Source organism: Penicillium alfredii (assembly GCF_028826965.1).
Source record: "Penicillium alfredii strain IBT 34128 chromosome Unknown utg000009l_segment0_segment0, whole genome shotgun sequence".
NCBI classification, from domain to species: domain Eukaryota; kingdom Fungi; phylum Ascomycota; class Eurotiomycetes; order Eurotiales; family Aspergillaceae; genus Penicillium; species Penicillium alfredii.
Window position 1 is genome coordinate 2,957,303 of NW_026622706.1, and position 18,076 is coordinate 2,975,378.

Consider the following 18,076-nt stretch of genomic DNA (forward strand, 5'->3'; position numbering starts at 1 on the left):
GAGCTGCCGGGGATTAACGTTACGCACTGGCCCACCCAAGATCAGCCACACCTCCCCTAGACTGACTGACATCACCGTCTTCACCGCATTCGCGCGCTCGAGGAACCTGCTCAATGGCGGGGTTATACCAGTTGCATTTCTACTTCCAGCCGCTTTAGATTGAAGTGGACAGAAGGGTCTTTGTCCGGTCCATGATGCGATTATTTTTCTCGCCAAGATGAACTTGCTGTTGCGCTCCCTGCAGCCTGCCGTCCGCAGAAGGCCTCGGTATTCCGTGCGACCATTCTATATCACTCTTCTCGTGTTCGCGATCCTTGCAGCGGGCAGCCTGATCGTGGGCAATCTCGGGAAGGGGTTCGTCCAAGCACCGTACGTGCAACAACTTACAACGGCCGGTGGATCGCTGCTCAAGCGTGAAGATGAACCAGAGGTAACAACCACCATAAATGCTACCCCTTCTTGTGAGATGGTTCGAGGCGCTAAATCATATTTTTGTGTCACCTTGATCTAGTGCCGCATGGTCCGCAATGTCAAATACCAGTGTGCCTTCGTCCGCGCCAACTGTCCCGATCACGAGGACGGGTTACTCTCTTACCTTCAGCTTTACTATTGCGCCCTAGCAGATGCGAAACCGTTGGCATTCATCATATTGATTATATGGCTATCACTACTTTTCAGTACTATTGGTATTGCTGCTAGTGACTTTCTGTGCATCAATCTAAGCACTCTGGCGAGTATTTTGGGGCTGAGCGAAAGTCTAACGGGCGTTACGTTTCTCGCATTCGGAAATGGCAGTCCTGATGTCTTCTCCACATTTGCCGCCATGCGGTCGAACAGTGGTAGTCTGGCAATCGGTGAGCTGATTGGCGCAGCCAGCTTTATCACTTCCGTCGTGGCAGGCTCTATGGCCTTGGTCCGGCCATTCAAAGTAGCACGGAGGAGCTTTGTCCGAGATGTGGGCTATTTCGTGATTGCTGTGAGCTTGAGCATGCTCTTGCTAGCAGATGGGCGGCTTCATGTCTGGGAATCGGCTGCGATGGTCGGTCTCTACGTATTCTACGTCGTGATGGTCGTGACCTGGCACTGGTACTTGATCCGGCGGCGACGAAAGAATGAACGAGACATCGCAGCGCGATCCCATTTCCACATCCCGGAAAACCAAGAACTGGAAGTTGAGGAGGCAATGGAAGATGATGATCCCGCGGTAGCATCAGAATCGCGAAGTCATCTTCGCGGAGCATCCACTGAGGACTTCGACCTTTTGGAGCGGGCCGAGGGAATCCCCGCCTGGAAAGAAGAGGATGAGGATGACGAGACGCGAAATAGGTATCTGGCAGAAATTCGGGACAATATGCATGTCTATCGGCCTCCGACTCGGTCGCGTCGCAATACATTGAACCCCATTCGGCCAAGTCTAGTCGGCGCCCTCGAGTTTCAGTCTGTGCTTCACTCGCTCAAAAAATCCCGAAATATTCGTCGCAATCCGGCGATCAGCTGGGGTGCTTACTCGGACGATGACGAAACGTCATCCCAACCCTTCGACACCCGCTCTGTTGCGTCGCATCCTCGCATCAGTAGACCTTCAGCTGCCAACGACCGCCTGTCGCCGTTCAGCGCTGGGGGCTCTTCTCGAGTTCGAGCCGTTTCGGCAAATGATGCTGATGGGTTGAAGCTCGACACCAACGTATTAGATTCTCAGCGAGAACAGACACCACGCCTCACTCTGAGTCGATCCTCGATTGATGCACCCCATGACCATGCGGGCGCGCAACCGCCTCAGTTCCCCCGAATTGATACCGGCGCCATTATTACCGTCTCTCCTTCATCAGATGAGCATGGGTCACCAGGCCCAAGTCAGAAAGATCAAACAACTGATCTTCTGGCTCCGCCGGCTCCATTTCACTCTCCCAATTATCAAACTGCGGCAACGCAAGATCGCTCCCCCGCAGCCAGTATCCCCGCGGGGTACTACTGACTGGCAGCAGTCTGCAGCTGATCCAGAAAGTCCTGCTGCGCCATTTCCTTCATATAGCGATATCTCGCCGGTTCCCTCCTCTCGTCCGCCTAGCATCCGGCTCCCAACCACAATGAGTCCCACAGAACGACTCCATATCCATGACATTTTTGATGATTTCCATGGTCACTTTTCCCTTCAAACCTCATTGAAATGGTGGCCCAACTCCATCCTCCCTCCTCCCGGGCAGATTGGCTGCACCCTTTTCCCGACCTTGGCAGGCTGGAAGTCCAAAGACGTCTGGGCACGACTTCTGGGTCTTGTCGCAGCGCCCAGCGTACTTCTCCTCACTATCACTATCCCAGTTATTGAACCCCAGGCTCCCGAGTCTGTCGAATTGGACCCGCTGCCGTCAGTGATGATAGAGCAAATTAGCGATGGTGACAGCCCCGCCCCAAGAGTAAGGCTACCGGTCGACAGCCCCGTCCTTCGACCCCTTGACTCCATTCAACCCGAGTCAGCCTCTGAGATACCGCCAGCAGATCCCCACAAGTCGCCACACGAAGAACATCCTGGTCGCCCACGCTGGGACTCGGAGCTGCCGGCAGCACCACAGCCACCGGCATCCTCTGAGCCTCCTATGCCAACCAAAGACTGGAACCGTTGGCTCGTGTCGATCCAACTCTTCACCGGTCCCTTCTTCATTGTACTCATTGCATGGACCGTCATGGACGAAGCCCGTCAGCCCCGTAATTTTCTCTTGCCATCACTCTTCTCTCTCCTCTTTTCGGTTCTGTGCATTATAGCCCTCATTGCCAGCACCAGCCGTCGGCCCTGGCATCGTCGCGCCAATGCGGATCGCTCCGTTCCTTCGGAGGTGCTTACAACGCAGTCCCTCCCATCACAATGGCGGCCATTCCTCTCTCTCCTCGGGTTCCTGGTTGCCATCTCCTGGATCGCCACCATTGCCACCGAGGTCGTCTCCCTTCTCAAGACCCTCGGAGTCATACTCGACATCTCGGATTCGTTGTTGGGGCTGACCGTCTTCGCTGTCGGCAACTCACTCGGCGACCTCGTCGCCGACATCACCGTTGCTCGCCTCGGATACCCGGTCATGGCGCTGAGTGCCTGCTTTGGTGGGCCCATGCTCAACATTTTGCTGGGTATTGGGCTCGGCGGTCTGTATATGACGCTGAATGGTGGAAACCGACAGAGACGTGACGAGGCACTGGCGGCGGGTGCTGCTGCTATTACCCGCGCCTCTTATGAGATCTCTATCTCCAAGGTCCTTGTCATCAGCGGTGCCACCCTCCTGGTCGTCTTGGTGGGTCTGTTGATCGTCGTGCCCATGAATGGCTGGCGCATGGACCGCAAGATTGGGTGGGGACTGGTCGTGGTGTGGTGTGTGAGTACACTGGGCAATGTGATTGCGGAGTTGACGTTGTAAGTGTTTCGGCGTTCATTTTGGTTAAAGGGGTTTATTTATGCCACTCCTCTTTTGGTTTACGAGCATCTCTTGTGATATGTTTCATGCTGGGCCTCCTTCTCAGAGACTGCATAGGTCCCCGGCTCCCTGTGACTTTGGTTATATTTGGCAAGGGCTACGATCCACCAGCCATGTTGTTTATTGCGTTGATGTCTTTTGGCATATAATTATATTCACATGATCTATTAGATAATGTTATACATTCAACCTATCTTATAAATACAGGGATGTAGTCAAGTTCTTCCCAAGTTCTTCCGCCGCTTCTTTCCATTTGCTTTCTATACCAGTGAGAACAGGATCCGGGCCATCATCTATCTGGCAGGAAACACTGATATCGAAGCAGGGGCATCATCAACAGTCAGCAGTATCAGTCTCGTCCAGTAGTAGGGTCGACCCATTTCCGTCGTTAACTTCCCCCAAGACCTGCCCCTTCTGGTATTGCTTCTTTAGATTCCCCGTCACCTCACCAACAGTCATCCAGTCCAACTCGTTCTTGACATCGCTCAACTTGTTGTTGAATTTATTCATGAGATTGTCAACACGATCAAACATTGCGTTAAGCTTGACCTCGTCCAAGTCCTTCGGCACTTCGAACGTCACGACTATACTGTCCTGGCGTCTCCTGATGAGCCCGCTTTTGAGTTCCTGATCGGTAATCTTTTTACCGATCTTGTAGAAATTGTCAAAGAGCCCTTGAAGCTTGGTGGCCTGCTCATCCAGGCTCTTGGCCGTGGCGGGGTGAACCTTCTTCTCGCGCGTCTCCTGGTACATCGCGTCGTTCAAAAGACTCTCGTATCTCGGGATCGCGTTTTTGATATCCCCGCTCGTTTGCGACAGCTCATCTAGGTCGTCAATGGAAACAGCTTCGAGGAATTTTTCGAGCTTGTCTGGCGGCCCCTCCATCAAAGGCTTGAGATTGGCCGCCGACAGACTCGCGATCTTTTCGAACTTGCTATAGCTGTCCTTGTTCAGACGCCCCAGATCCTGGAGCTTCTTCACCGACGCGCCTTTCAGCCCGTCGGCGATGTTTTGGAAGTCCTTGGGCAGAGTCTGAGCCAGGTTGTTGGCGGCGTCCTGGGCTGCCTTGGTCCCTTTGTTGGCCATGTCTTCGATCTTCTTTAGATTCCCCTCCAGTGTCTTTGAGGACTTTCCCGCTGCTTGCTCGAGCTTCCTCAGGTTGTCTTTCCAGCCTCTCGCCTGCAGATCATTTGTGCGCGCAGATATGCCGTGGCTTATAGTCGAGCGAGACTGTTGTCGAGTAAGACCATCCGGGGATCCAATCGGGGCCGATTGAACCATTGGACTGAAGAACAACCCAATGACCCCAAAAACAAAAAATAGTAAGAAGCGGATCCCAACCATGATGAAGTATATCACGGCAGATGAGAGCGGTTTGAAGGAAGAGGCGGGCTTGGGAGTCAATTATTCGAAACAAAACAGATCAAAATCAAATATTACGAGAAAAAAAAATGAAAATGAAAATGAAGGGGAAAAAAAACCCTTAGAAAGGGTCTCTCCTTTCATTGTTTCGGGTTACCCCCCCAAGGAAGTTTATCTTGAAGGGCACTTGGGGCCGCGCTGGGCCCACCTCTCACTCCTTCCGATGATCTGATGTAAGACTGGACTGATCAAAGGATTTTCAAATTTGGGGGTCAGGTATTTAGATTGAGAAGATAGAAAGATCCTGGATGGAATGATTGCACTAACGGCAGGATGCCTAACTAAGAAAGAAGGCCGACTCGAGTCTACCAATTGGCTAATAGTACATCTGGAAAGGCATACCTCGAGGTATGGGGGTCGCCAGGTGGCCAGGTGAGGAATTTTGGGCCTAGTAAATAGAGCCAGTATGTAGTAGATTGCCAAGATAATAGTGACTATGTAGTAATGCCCATAGGTGATTATTTTCTTGCAAGTTGCGTAAGTTACCCTTAATCCTTATTTGGGACTTGCTGGGTGAGCTTCCGGCAATATAGGCCAATATGTGTGTAACAAATACAAACAGGAATCATTAGAAGCTAGAAGCTTACGCTCTACTGACTACCAAATATTACATTGGATGTATTCTTTAAGGATTTTCATCAACCGGGGCCGGTTCATTTTATAAGTACAAAGGCGCTAAGCTCAGTACGGCAGGAAGACCCGTGCAGTAAAAAAGGGGTCCTCAAACCTAAAGAAACGCCCCGGATGCTTGAAATAACGATCCCACTTTCTTTTGTTGAGTGGGGGGGGGGGGGGGGGAACGACAACTAATTAGCCAGATAAGACCTACCACAGACATGCACATACTCAAGACTCATGGGATTTTTTTTTTTTTAGATGCTGGTCAATGTAAACACACAATGAGAGAGGTTGAATGAACTATATGAACTATATCAGGTCTAAGGGCCTGCTGAGCTATCAAAACAGAAAATATAATAATTGTGCTATCAAGGACATGCCACGACTAGTTACCATACTCGACCTCATCTTCATATACCTCCACCTCCCCTGCCTTCATTTCCTCGAATACGTAGACATGCAACTTGCCCAGAAATTCCGGGAATCTCCGTCTGTACAGTATGTACCATCTAATCATCCATAGCCTCCCCTTCCAGATCATCACAGCACGCGTCCAGCCGACGAACTCTGGCTGCGATCATTCGTCTGCACCTTCTTCAGACCTGTACCAGCCTGGATGGACGCAAGCAGGGCGCTGCGATTACCACCGCCACCACCGGCAGCGGGGGGAGCAGGCGGCGGAGGCACGCTGGAAGGCGGTGGTGGTGGAGGCGCAGCAGGAGCACCACCAGGAGGCGGGGGAGGGGGAATACCAGGGGCACCTCCAGGAGGCGGAGGCGGCGGGATGGACGGGGCACCGCCAGGGGGAGGAGGGGGCGGTGGGGGAGGAGCACCAGTCGGCGGGGAGGCGAGGTCTTCAGGCTGGGTTTCGGGGACGGCAGGAGGCGACACGGCCACCGGCGGAGGAGGCGGGGGAGCCACGGGGCTTTCCTGCACAGGGGTCGCGGAATTGGACGATGGCTTGTCTTCGTCCATGGCACTCAGAGGACGCGGGGGCGCCATAGTGCCAAACAGGATGCTGGCAAGCTGCTTGGCGCTGCCGCCACCCGGACGCTCCTCATCCTCGTCCGATGAGTCGAATTCGGAGCCGGCAGCAGACCAGTCATCGTCATCTTCGGGTCGCGTCCGAGCCTTGCGTTCCAAAGGAGCCGCCCCAGTGAAGGTTGGCTTAACGGGCTCTTGCTGCGTGAGGCGATGGAATGGGTTGGTGGACTGGACAGCAGCTGGCGGCGAGGTCGCGTCAGCAGGCTGACCCAGCTTCTTGAAGTAGGGATTCTTAGATTCGGCGTCAGGGGTCGCGGCAGGCACGGCTCGAGTTTCAGAAGGCGAGCTAGCTTGGGAGCTGGGCACAGGTTCAGGTTCAGGTTCAGGCACCGGCTCGGGTTCAGATATCGCGGGCACTGGCGGGGGAGCGGACAGGACCTGACTCTGTGTCGGCGTGCTGTCCTGCGGAGTGATGTTGACAGGGCCCTCTTCGTCCGACGAGCTTTCGTCAATCCCCTCCAGCTCACGCTGCAGCTGACGCTCGCGCTCCTTCGCCATCTCCAGTTCAGCGCGTTGGGCCGCGAGTTTGGACTCCTGGTCCTTAGCCTGTCGGTCGGCTTCCTCCTTGCGACGCTTCTCTTCTTGTTTCTTGATCTTTCCCTGGCGGACCTGCTCCTCGAGAGCGTGCAGCCGAGCCTCTTGGGCTTCTTTCTCCTTTTGGAATTCGCCCTCGCGTTGTCGTGCTTCTTCCTCGAGCCGCTTGGTCTCTGCCTCTTGTGCTTCCTGTTCTTCCTTAATCGCTTGTTCGCGGGCAGCCTCCTCTACCGTTTTAGCATCAGCCTGGCCAGCGTTGTCCGCGTGGGCCCTGCGCGTCGGGGGAGCGGGTGGTGGCTTCTTGCCCACCGTCTTCGGAGTGGCGGTGCTAGGCCCACGCTGCTCATCAGCCAGACGGCGTTGCCGTTCTTGATCACGTTTGGCATCCTCTTCTTCCGCGCGCTTGACTCGTTCCTCGCGCTCCTTCTTCTCCCGCTCTTGCCGCTGCATAAGGGTTTCGTTCGCCTCGCTAGGCTTCAAACCCGCAGCAGCCATACGTTCGGCAATCCGCTTTTGCGCACGCTCTCGGGCAGCAGCGACACGATCCTCGTGTGTATTTCCAGGAAGGGATCCCGAGGAGTCCACAGAGGGGGGCATCGAGGGGCGCGCAGCAGGAGTTTCAGCCACGGGAGACTCATACCGAGAACGCTGCTCTTGAGCAGGTTTTTCTCGCCTATATAATAGTTAGCAATGTTTGATAGTTCAAGAATCAGTAAAAGCAACATACTCTTCCTTGCGCACATGGGCAGTGCGGCTGTTACGGCTCAGGTCGTAGATGAAGTCGCGGATCACGTCTTCAACACCCAAAGCATCTTCCCAGCGGCGTTTCTCGTGCTCACGGGTAGAGTTTTGGCTTTCGTCCCGAAGACTGTCTTCCAAACTCCGAGAAAAATCGCGAACACTTTCTTCGACATCGCGAGTCATAGTGTCATTCCGCTCTCGCTCCGCCTTCACATTGGCGCTCTCAGATTCCAACCGACGGGCAGCCTGACCATCATCATCCTCGGTTGCGGGAGCTGGGCGTCCAGCAAGTTCGGCAGCGCGAGCTTGCATGCGCGCGCGGGCACGGGCCTTGATCCGGTCCGCCTCGGTCACTGCTCCACCAGGACCAGTGCCCACAATGTTGGAGGCGCTGCCCGGGTTTGCCTTGGCATCCTGGAGACGGAAAAGCTCGAGTTTCGCATCGGCAATCTCCCTCTCAAGGCGACGGACGTCAGATGCAACCTGCGGAACTTGGTCTTCGAAAGACTGCAGCTGGCGGCGGAGAGCCCTGCGCTCAGCTCCGCTATCCAGATGGCGGAACGAAGCATTGGGATGCGTGTCCAGGTCGTCCTGCACACGGCGAATGCGGTCCATGAGGCTTTCTGCCTCGCGACGATCCCGACGGTCCAGAGCATCGTCGTCCTCGGCTCGGTTCTCATCCTGGAAATCAACGGCTTCCAGCATGACCTTGGTCTCACGGATCTTCTTCCGCAGCTGATCCGTACCGAGTTCTTCCTCTGAAGCTTGAGAAGAGGCAGTAGGGGACGGGGTGCGAGGATCGTTGCCGACGCGACGACGAGCACTGGAACGATATCCCCCCGCGGCGTCGTTATTCTTGAACATTGTAGCATCTTTACGGCCAAACCCGGGTGATGGGCCGCCACCACGGAATGAGTGATCTTTGAGGTAGCTGACACCGGTCTTCTGCGGCTGCAGGAAAGCCCCTGTAGCCTTCCGAGATTCGGCATCCTGGGACAAGAGCGACTTGACAGTACCAATAGAATCATTCAAATGTCTCGTAGACGGGGGAACAAGCTCCGGTGGGAGTCGGTTGGGCACTGGATACCCATTCAAGGCTCGGTAGATCATATGCATAGCCACGGCGAACTCGTCCATATTGAGTCTACCACGGTTATGAGGATCCGCCAAAGTCCAGATCCGCTCCAGATCTTGTCGGTTCAATCCACTTTGACCCATAATTTCAATGGCAGTATCGCCGCCCACGAAGCCCTTACGGAACCCATCCCAGGCACGGAATAGATCATCGTAGATTTTCTTTTCTTCCTTGGTGATTGCCCAGGCGACAGTGGCGTTACCCGAGAGACCGGCGGTGGTGAATCCACCTTCGCGGCCCGGCTGGGGCATAAGCTGCTGCTTCATAGCCTCGATATTCGGCAGGCCTTGCGCTGGGGTGTTAATAAAGCCCCATTGACCAGGAACACCAGTGGGCTGTGCGGCCAGGCCCTGTCCACCGGTTTGCGCCGGGCTTAAATTTGAAGCAAAGCCAGTGGGCATTGGCGGCATCGGGGGACGAGGACCGCTGTATCCTGTAGGCTGGGGGTTGGTCATGAATCCTGTCTGCTGCGGCTGGAGGAACTGCGATTGATTCTGGCCAGGGAAGCCCATCGGATTGGGTTGCTGCATGCCGGTCTGCTGCGGGAGGAACCCCGTAGGCTGCGCGGTCAACTGCGACAAAAGTTGCGCGTTATTCGGCTGCTGCGGCTGTGGCTGCTGAACGACCGGTGGCGTGGACTTGTTTTCCAAAAGCGGCGCATCAAAGTTGGGGACGTTTGTTCGCGGGGCAGGCGCCGGCTGCGTGTCGGGGACATCGAACGAGATGATGTCAACCATACTAGAAACCTCATTCTTTATCGTTTCGGGTAGCGAGGAAGGAATCTCGCGGCCAGTGAGACGCAGGTTGCACAGGTACATGGCCAACGCGAACTCGGGGAAGAACAGCTGTCCGGATTTGGTGGAATCACAGAGGACCCAGATCTTGGAAAGATCACCGCCCGAGAGCTTGGAGCGCATCAGAAGATCTCTTGCTTTGTCGCCTAGAACACCGAGTTAGAAAAGTAGGCCCGAGTGGCCATTCGTCCAGGACAAGAAACTTACCATCCATCGTCTTGCTATCACCAACCGCAGACTTGAAGAGCTGCTCAAACTTGGCCTGATCCTGCACTGTAATAAACGACAGCCGGATACTAGGGATCTTCGACCCTGTCTTGGGTGGCACCTGCGGAGGCACCCCGCCATCTTGGAAGGAGTTCGCAATCTCCGACGAGGTCTTCAAGCGACTTGGCAGCCCAGTAGCCTGGGAGCCTTGCAATTGCGGGGCCTGCGGCTGGGACTGACTCTGGGGAGGGTATCCTGTATATTGGGGTTGGAAGCTCTGCTGCTGTGGTTGCTGAGGTTGTGGTGGCGGCTGGAGGGCGGCACCGGGGAAGCCAGTGAACTGCGGCTGGAGCTGTCCGGCGGGGAATCCGGTGGGTTGAGGCTGGAGCTGCGAGTTATTGAATGGCGAGGGTTGTCCGGTAAATCCGGTCGGCTGAGGCTGTTGCATCGGCGGTTGCTGTTGGCCTTGAGGGAATTGCGAGTAGGCGGGCTGTTGCTGCATGAACGGTGCCTGGCCCGGACGGCCATTGGCACCGCCGCCGAGGTAGGAATTCGAGCCAGAAAACATCACAAAAACGGCGCTTGCATGGACGAATCAGGTATCAAAGAAGCCACGCAGGGATTGAGGAAAGACAAAACGAATGCAAAGAGATGGGAGGGGGAGTCAGGAGCAACGTAAATGACGCCGTCGCAGGGACGCGGAGGCACGCTAGCCCGATCTGGTGCTTAGTCATGTTTTGATTGGGCCTGTCTATTTAGGCATCTAACTGGTGGGTGGGCAGAGATATAGAGATGGACCAGATACCCGAGGCTACTACAAAGCTGTGTAGCTACTACCGATTTATCGGCAATTAAATTGAGTTCCGTTTTCATTGGTGTCGTGCCAGGTACAAAAGAGCAAGGTATTTGGAAACATGAACATAGGCAAGTCCTCGCCGGGACTGGAAATAACAGAAGAAACCGAGAAAACAAGCAAAATTCAATCACCAAATGCTCATGGGCTCCTGGAGTTCAACATTTCAAGTTGTAAAAGGACGAAAATCATTGCACCATACGCCAGCCTGAAAAGCAAAGAAATGCAGGCGAAGATAGCGTTCAATCGGCCGAGGTCTGCTGCTGCTGGTTCGCAGCGTTGGCCATCTTGCGAAGCTCAAATTCCTTCGTAAACTCGCGAGACAAGATGCCGTAGTCCCGGATCAAAGCGTGGCAGGCGTTGATGACTACCTCACGAGGGGTGACTTCGCCATCAGTTTGCACGCGCAACACGAAGTCGGGCGTCAGAGGGTGGGGGACCTAGAAGAGAGGGTAATGAGCCTTGGGTCTTACATTCCTAATGGAGGATCATAGATAGGTATCCTTACCCGGTACGCCGCGAAGAGGACGTGAGGGGTCTTGAGGAGGCGGGAGCGCAGCAGATTCCCAAGGGTGTGGTCTTCCTTGTGGAAAGTGAACACGGCAGTATCGGGGACTCCTAGAATTGAGAGCTATGAGGATTCCTGGGGTTCCATGATAATTGGCAGATAGTACTTACGAGGGTCGGACTCGACATCAATTTTCTTCTCGCCAGGAGCGAGCAAGATGGCTTCGTACCTAAATTCATAAGTCATCAGTGCAAGTTCGGAGATACTGGAAAGTCTGGACACCATATCGAGAAAAGAGACATATAAGAGAGATAGAAAGAGGGAACAAGAAAGGAAAGGGCAGGTATCAACATCATGTTCTTCTCGATTGAACTGACACATCCAGACGATCATCTCCACCTTGAGGACGTTGATGACGCGGGGCAGGACGAGAGCCACGACGACCAGCACGCTCTCTGGCAATAGCAGCAGTGGCGGTGGTGAAGTTCAGGTTCTGTCGGGGAGGCATAATTGCAGAGACAATTGCAGACAGTTGAGTAATAGAAGAGGTATGGGGATAGAGAAGAGGGATAGAAGAAGAGATGAGGACAAGATGGCAAGAGAAAGCAACAAACACAAGGCAGCGAGCAAATGAGCCTCAGGTGGAAAGAGCGTAGGCACATGTGCATCCATACCCCAAATCATCATCTCCCCAAGACTACAGCGAGATGAAGCTGTACCCCAATCCATTATGATTTCTGGGCAGAAAAAGAGAGAGAGAGAGAGAGAGAAAGAAAAGAAAAAGAAGAAGAAGAAAAAGATCAAGAAATAAAAAAAGAAAAATGTAAATCCTCACCGGTCTGGGGCGTTCATAACGGCGATGTGATGAGGTACAACACTAAGGTACCTCAACGCAGCACCCAAGGAGGAAGATGAGATGAAAGAGAGAGAGAAGAGAAGAAAGCGAAAAAGGTCAGTCTAATATCTCTGCTTCTCGAGTCGTTGACGCGGTGTCCAAAAGAAAGGGCTCGAAGGAGGGACAGATGACACCAAAAAGCCCTGTAGCGAGGGTCGGCGGTAAATAACCAAGTATAAACCACTCGGCTTAATTCATCCAAATGGGAAGATTCAAAGAACGAAGCCAACTCTAGGTTGGCCGAGAATCCGAGAGGGGAGTACTCTTGATGAAAAGCCGCCGGTTGAGCAGATCGTGATATCAGTCACGTGAGTATACCATCATCACGTGGTCTACACTTGACCTATTCAACATGCCAGGACCTGGGAACAAGTAGGATGGTTCCATGGATGGCAAAAACCAAAGTGTAGAATTAGAGTGTAGATTTTTTTTTGTTTTAGGATTCAATGCTCAACATGGCCGCATATAAAAACATCAATGGTGTAGAAACAACATGAAACCGATGCTCATCCTCGGTACTCCACATGATATACTCCGAAGTGCGGAGCAACAGACCAACGAAGGACCAAGAGACGATCTACTATGTTGAATTCAACTCCATTCATATAAACAGTCTATTGAATCTACATGGACATACATTAATCACTATACATTATTGTTACCTGCACCGTTTACATCCAAGTCAATTCATACCCCTAAGCATAATCCAAACAATGACCCCAACCCATCCAAACCCTCTCTACAAAACACACCCATGGATATCCCCCACAAATCCACCCGTATCCAACGCCCCCATGCTCAACATCGCCACAGCCCCCCTAGCAACCTCTGTATCCGCAGCAGGCGGGATCGGATTCATAGCAGCCGGATACGACACCACGGGTCTGGAGACGCAGCTCCGTGAGGCGACAACACTCCTCAAGAACCTAGATCCATCAAACCCAGCACGGAGATTCCACACCGAAACAGGAATCCTCCCACTAGGCGTGGGGTTCCTGAACTGGGGCGCCGATTTGGAGAACGCAATGCAGATCCTGAGCGAGCACCGGCCGGCCGCAGTGTGGCTCTTTGCGCCAAGGGATATGCCCGCGGATTTGAAACCGTGGGTGGATGCTATCCGAGGCCTCGATGATGATGCTTCTGCTGCTGCAGGCGTCCGCGCCGAGTTTCATACACCACCCACCCAGATCTGGGTCCAGATCGGTACAGTGCACGAAGCCACAGCCGCACTGTCAACCCTATTTCCAGATGTACTCGTTGCACAGGGCCACGACGCCGGCGGCCACGGGCTAGCGCGCTCAGCTTCAATTGTCACTCTCGTCCCCGAGATACATGATACTCTGCTGCAGCGCGACCCGTCGGCTCAACATATCCCCATTGTTGCAGCGGGCGGTATTGCTACGGGACGGGGCCTGCTCGCGGCACTGGCTCTCGGGGCCAGTGGCGCAGTCATGGGAACCCGTTTTCTGGCTGCCACAGAGGCCCAGGTGGCAGCCGGGTATCGGCGTGAGATTCTGCGCGCATCCGATGGAGGCGCGAGTACGGTTCGCTCCACTGTTTATGACCGCGTGCGCGGGATTCATGGTTGGCCCGCCCGCTACGATGGGCGCGGGATGATTAATCGGAGTTACGTGGATGCCGTACATCATGGGATGGATGATGAGCAGAATCGCAGCTTATATCGCGCAGAAGCCTCCAAGGGTGATGAGGGTTGGGGACCGTCAGGCCGCATGACAACATATGCAGGGACGGGTGTTGGTCTCATTACCCAAGTTCTGTCTGCGAAGGAAATTCTCGCGGAGGTATGGGCGGAGACTAAGGCCGTTGCTGGGAGATTGGGGTCTTTGTGATAATATCCTGTATATTGGATGGATAATATATCAAATGGCCCGGCACGGCCCGAAATGTATTAAGTGTCGAGGAGACGAGATCGCTGGAAGAAAACAGAGATGCAACCAAAAAGAAACGCAACACACAAGAGAATCCCAAATGACGCCTTGAGCCCTTTCCCGCGCCGATGCCAGAAAAAAAGACAAAATGAAAACACAGATGTGTATCTAGTATTCATGTTGGGAAATGCCGCATCCCTCCACAATGACAATGAGACGAACAGCCCGAACAGAAAGGTGGTGTCCTCGAGCATGTCCACAAGACAAAGGGGAACCCCCTTCTGCATCGTTGATATGGTGCGAGGTGTTGGATGGAACCGAAAAGAAATCAAGAATGCTATACAGCATGTAGACAAATGCTCGGCTGGAAATGCACGCTTTCTAAAAACCAGGATGAACTTAGTGCACAGCTCCCAGCAAATCCCCGAAAGAAGATGTGCCTCGCTTCATCTTCCAGTTGCTCTTCTTCTTGTCTCGCTTCTTCGCCATCTCAGCCCAGGCTTCGTCGTCATCTTCGTCGTCCGAAGCGCTGCGCGGTTGGCGGCCTACGGCGCGACTGTCACTGGAGGCGGGTCGGAAAGTCACCGTGGCAAACGAGGATGACTTGGGTATAGATGCATGGGGTTGAGAGGTGGACATGGATGCGTGGTAGTTCTCGTCCTCCCACGGCTTGGTCATAGGAGACATGGCGGAGTCACCTTGTGTGACTGACACCGGCCGGTACCGAGATGCCATGCCCGCATTGCTACGCTCAGACGGGGTGATCGACGGAGCGTAGCCGGCTGTGTTGGGCGGGGACAGGGCCCCAGACAGATTGGGCATCGGAGAGCCGGTTCGTCGAGTTGAAATGTTCGGGTCGAGCATACTAAGTGGACGCTGGTCGAGATGAGATGACCCCGTGGAGGGAGGGACATTGAGCGTAGCCGAGCTTGGCATGGAAACCGGTCTCATGTTTGACTGGCCTCCTGCTATAGAGGGAGGTCCTGCCATCGAGGGCGGACCCATGGGGACACCGGGCATTGGTGGACCACCCATCATGGGCGGCATGGGCATGCCACCTTTCATCATTGGCGGTGGTGGGCCCTGCACTCCTTGCATTTGCATCATCTGCTGCATCCATTGCATCTGCATCTGCATCATGCTGGCCATCTGCTGCGACAGCTGTACCTGCGCCTGCTCGGTGGCGGACATGCCTTGGGGTTGCTGTTGCGGTGCCATCGAGTACGGCCGCGGCACGCCTCCCATACCTCCCATCTGCTCGTACATTGCCTGGGTGTTTGGACTTCCTCTCCTCATCGCACGGGCCCGCTCCTCGTTCGCAATCACACCCACAAGCCCACCGGGAGGCATCGGGGACGAGGATCCCCCATATACTGAGCCACCACCCAAGGCCAGCGACTCTCGATTGGATGGGTTGACCAACCCGGCGCCAAAATAGGGATCGCGCGGCAGGTTTCTCGCAAAAACTGGCAAGCTGTTCCGGTTGCCCATATCGTTTTCAGCACCGGCCACTGAACTCGCTGACGATGCATACGGTTGGGCGGATGCGCGAAGGTTCGGGTTGGAGCTGGCGTTGGCCAGGCGGGTGGGAGGCCGATTGCGGTTAGGGAATCCATGCGCTGCCAAAATGCCCAGCGGGACTTCCTCGTCGTCTTCCTCGCTACTTTTCCCACTGGTGGACTTGTCCCCGGGGTTGGACAAGCGGTTCGGCAGGTTGGGCGTGCTGCTGCTGGCTCCGCTCATGACGGGACGGAGGGATGGCGCGGGTGCTTGCTGGCCGGTCACTTTCATCATCTGCTGGCGGTATACAGACAGATGAGCCTCCTGCTTCCGCCGCTGCCGTTCTGCCTCGCGCTGCTTCTCGGCCTCGTCCTCCTCATCGAATTCTTCGTTCTCTGAGTCTGCATCACTCCGAGACGCATCACTATTGGATCGTCGAAGTTCCTGCTGCTGGCGATAGTGTTCGAATTGGGATGGAGTCATAACCTTGTTGCCTGGGGAAGTGGACTTGGGTATATTTTCGGCGAATTGCACAGCCAGGCGCGCCTGGTCCGCGATCAATGGGTCCACCGGATCCGCCAGACCAGGCGAGTGACGATCCGAAAACATGTGATCTGGTTCCGAAGTCATCGTCGCGTTGCCCTGGTCACCAAGCGAGGCCTCGTGGGCTGGGGTGGCACCCTCAGCCCATCGGGGGGCGTTTTCTTGACTCCACAGAAGAGATTGTCTAACCAGCTTGGCATCTTCGTCTTCAAAGGGCAATGATTCCCGCCGCCCTGAGTATACTCCACTTCGCCTTAATCCCATTTCAGATTTCCTTCTTGGTCGCTCCAATGCACGATGAGAAGTGGTGGCAGCTGCCATTTGGTTCGGAGACGGCGACACTCCCCGGAAACCAGTGACTGTAGGAGACTGGGATGATAGGTCCTTCTCCGTCACCACATCTTCATCGTTGAGCAACCCTTCCTCGGAATGACGACTATCCCATGAGTATGGGGAGGGTTCAACAGCCGTCGATCGATCGGTCCGGATTGGAGCAGGCCGGGGACTCTTGCTCCGAAATTCGGGCAGCACATGCGTCGGCGGAGAAGAGGAGTACTGTGAAACCGTGAGCTTGGTCTGGAGATACGGAGGATCACGGCGTATTACCTTGTTAGCCGGTTGAGGGGAGGGATCCCGGACTGCTGAACCGTCCCGCTGGCCCAAATTATCAAACATCTTGTGGAAATCATCGCTGCCCGTCCCGAGATCGAAATTCGAGTCCGGTAGTTTGGGCGGGGTGGCCGTGTTGTCGGTGCTTCCCGTCATCGCCCGTTGCCTTGCCGAGACATCTGGAGTGCTCCGTTGTGCTGGAACAGGCGGAGTCGAGGTCTTGAACCGTCCGCCAAACGAGAATGTTCGACCGGCGGCACGCAACGCACCAGAGAGTGGCGGTGGAACGGGGATGTCATGGAGTCTCGAGTGCGGGGATAGGGAATCGTCGGGCGGGACTTCTGTAGAAGACGGCAGAGTGGACGAAGAGCTCAGCCGGGTCGAGGTAGAACTCTCGTAGGTCCCTCCACTATCACGGCGCCGGGTCAGTCGTTTCCTGAGGGAATCCATGGGTCGGGAGCGTTCATACCGGCTCTTGGGCAAGGGCCGTTCCGTGCCCGCGAAAATGTTATCGGAATCCTCCAGCATCGACGGGACGACATTGCCCTCACTCATGCGTTTGGTCAGCGGGGCGCCATCGGTCATGGACCGGTGAGGACCAGGACGCTCGAAGACCCGGAAGGACGACTGAGGGGTGGTATCCAATTCATCCAAGACATTGCCGGATGACTTTCGGCGGGCGAAGGTCTTGGGCAGCTTGATGGGCATCGGTGCGGCTGTTCAGCAGACCCAAGCTCACACGGGATCGACAGTTGGGGGAGTGGTTGTCCACCTTTCGATCGCGAGTCAGCTTTCATTTAAAGTTCTGCCGATCCCTGGGGAGAAATTGTGGTGCTCGGGGGGCTTGACGTGTCGAATGCAGGGCACAAGAAGCGACGAGTCCAACGGACAGGTATCAATGATCAGGCGCAGGGGATGAGAGAGGGAGGGGGATGGGAGCCTGAAGACAAAGAAATGGGCGATCAGGGGGTGAGCAAAAGAATCAAAACGAGTCAGTCCCAAAAGAAGCTTCTGGCACGGAGAAGACAGGCGACCAGCAAAACGCTGCTCTAGCGGCGGATCCAAGGCCCCTCAAGAATCCACCAAGTGGGTTGAGGGTTCTTGGGTCTGTGTTTTTCTTTTGTCTTTTTGTCTTTTTGTCTTTTTGTCTTCTTTTTCTTCTTTCCCAGTGATGATCCGATTCAAACACACGAGATTTGTCCGACAGTCCCAGTATACAAAGAGAGAACAACAGAAGAGGAAAAAAAATAAAAGGAGGTGGGAAAAAGAAAGAAAAGCAAACCCACGTTTGGGGTGAAACCAGGACACCCGTTTCAGTCGGGGATT

At 54.6% G+C, this 18,076-nt stretch overlaps 6 protein-coding genes across 6 annotated transcripts; 2 read left to right on the forward strand and 4 right to left on the reverse strand.

Annotated features, from left to right (window-relative positions):
• Window positions 1–217: 217 nt before the first annotated feature.
• Window positions 218–3,401, forward strand: NUU61_007029 (sodium/calcium exchanger protein; the record flags this gene model as incomplete). The annotated part of the gene is made up of 3 exons (XM_056657554.1): window positions 218–430; window positions 512–1,965; window positions 2,033–3,401. The coding sequence occupies 3 exons, from the start codon at window positions 218–220 to the stop codon at window positions 3,399–3,401; spliced, it is 3,036 nt and encodes a 1,011-aa protein (XP_056510354.1).
• A 390-nt stretch (window positions 3,402–3,791) lies between these two features.
• NUU61_007030 (uncharacterized protein) lies at window positions 3,792–4,802 on the reverse strand (the record flags this gene model as incomplete). The annotated part of the gene is made up of 1 exon (XM_056657555.1): window positions 3,792–4,802. One exon carries the CDS (start codon window positions 4,800–4,802, stop codon window positions 3,792–3,794), a length of 1,011 nt encoding a protein of 336 aa, XP_056510355.1.
• Window positions 4,803–6,038: 1,236 nt separating this feature from the next.
• pan1 (actin cytoskeleton-regulatory complex protein PAN1) lies at window positions 6,039–10,521 on the reverse strand (the record flags this gene model as incomplete). The annotated part of the gene is made up of 3 exons (XM_056657556.1): window positions 6,039–7,709; window positions 7,800–9,892; window positions 9,954–10,521. The coding sequence occupies 3 exons, from the start codon at window positions 10,519–10,521 to the stop codon at window positions 6,039–6,041; spliced, it is 4,332 nt and encodes a 1,443-aa protein (XP_056510356.1).
• Window positions 10,522–11,048: 527 nt separating this feature from the next.
• On the reverse strand, window positions 11,049–11,822 carry NUU61_007032 (DNA-directed RNA polymerase II core subunit RPB11; the record flags this gene model as incomplete). The annotated part of the gene is made up of 4 exons (XM_056657557.1): window positions 11,049–11,246; window positions 11,315–11,424; window positions 11,485–11,543; window positions 11,692–11,822. The coding sequence occupies 4 exons, from the start codon at window positions 11,820–11,822 to the stop codon at window positions 11,049–11,051; spliced, it is 498 nt and encodes a 165-aa protein (XP_056510357.1).
• Window positions 11,823–12,922: 1,100 nt separating this feature from the next.
• NUU61_007033 (nitronate monooxygenase) lies at window positions 12,923–14,059 on the forward strand (the record flags this gene model as incomplete). The annotated part of the gene is made up of 1 exon (XM_056657558.1): window positions 12,923–14,059. One exon carries the CDS (start codon window positions 12,923–12,925, stop codon window positions 14,057–14,059), a length of 1,137 nt encoding a protein of 378 aa, XP_056510358.1.
• A 438-nt stretch (window positions 14,060–14,497) lies between these two features.
• On the reverse strand, window positions 14,498–17,458 carry NUU61_007034 (uncharacterized protein; the record flags this gene model as incomplete). Its single annotated transcript, XM_056657559.1, has 1 exon — window positions 14,498–17,458. One exon carries the CDS (start codon window positions 17,456–17,458, stop codon window positions 14,498–14,500), a length of 2,961 nt encoding a protein of 986 aa, XP_056510359.1.
• Window positions 17,459–18,076: the final 618 nt, after the last annotated feature.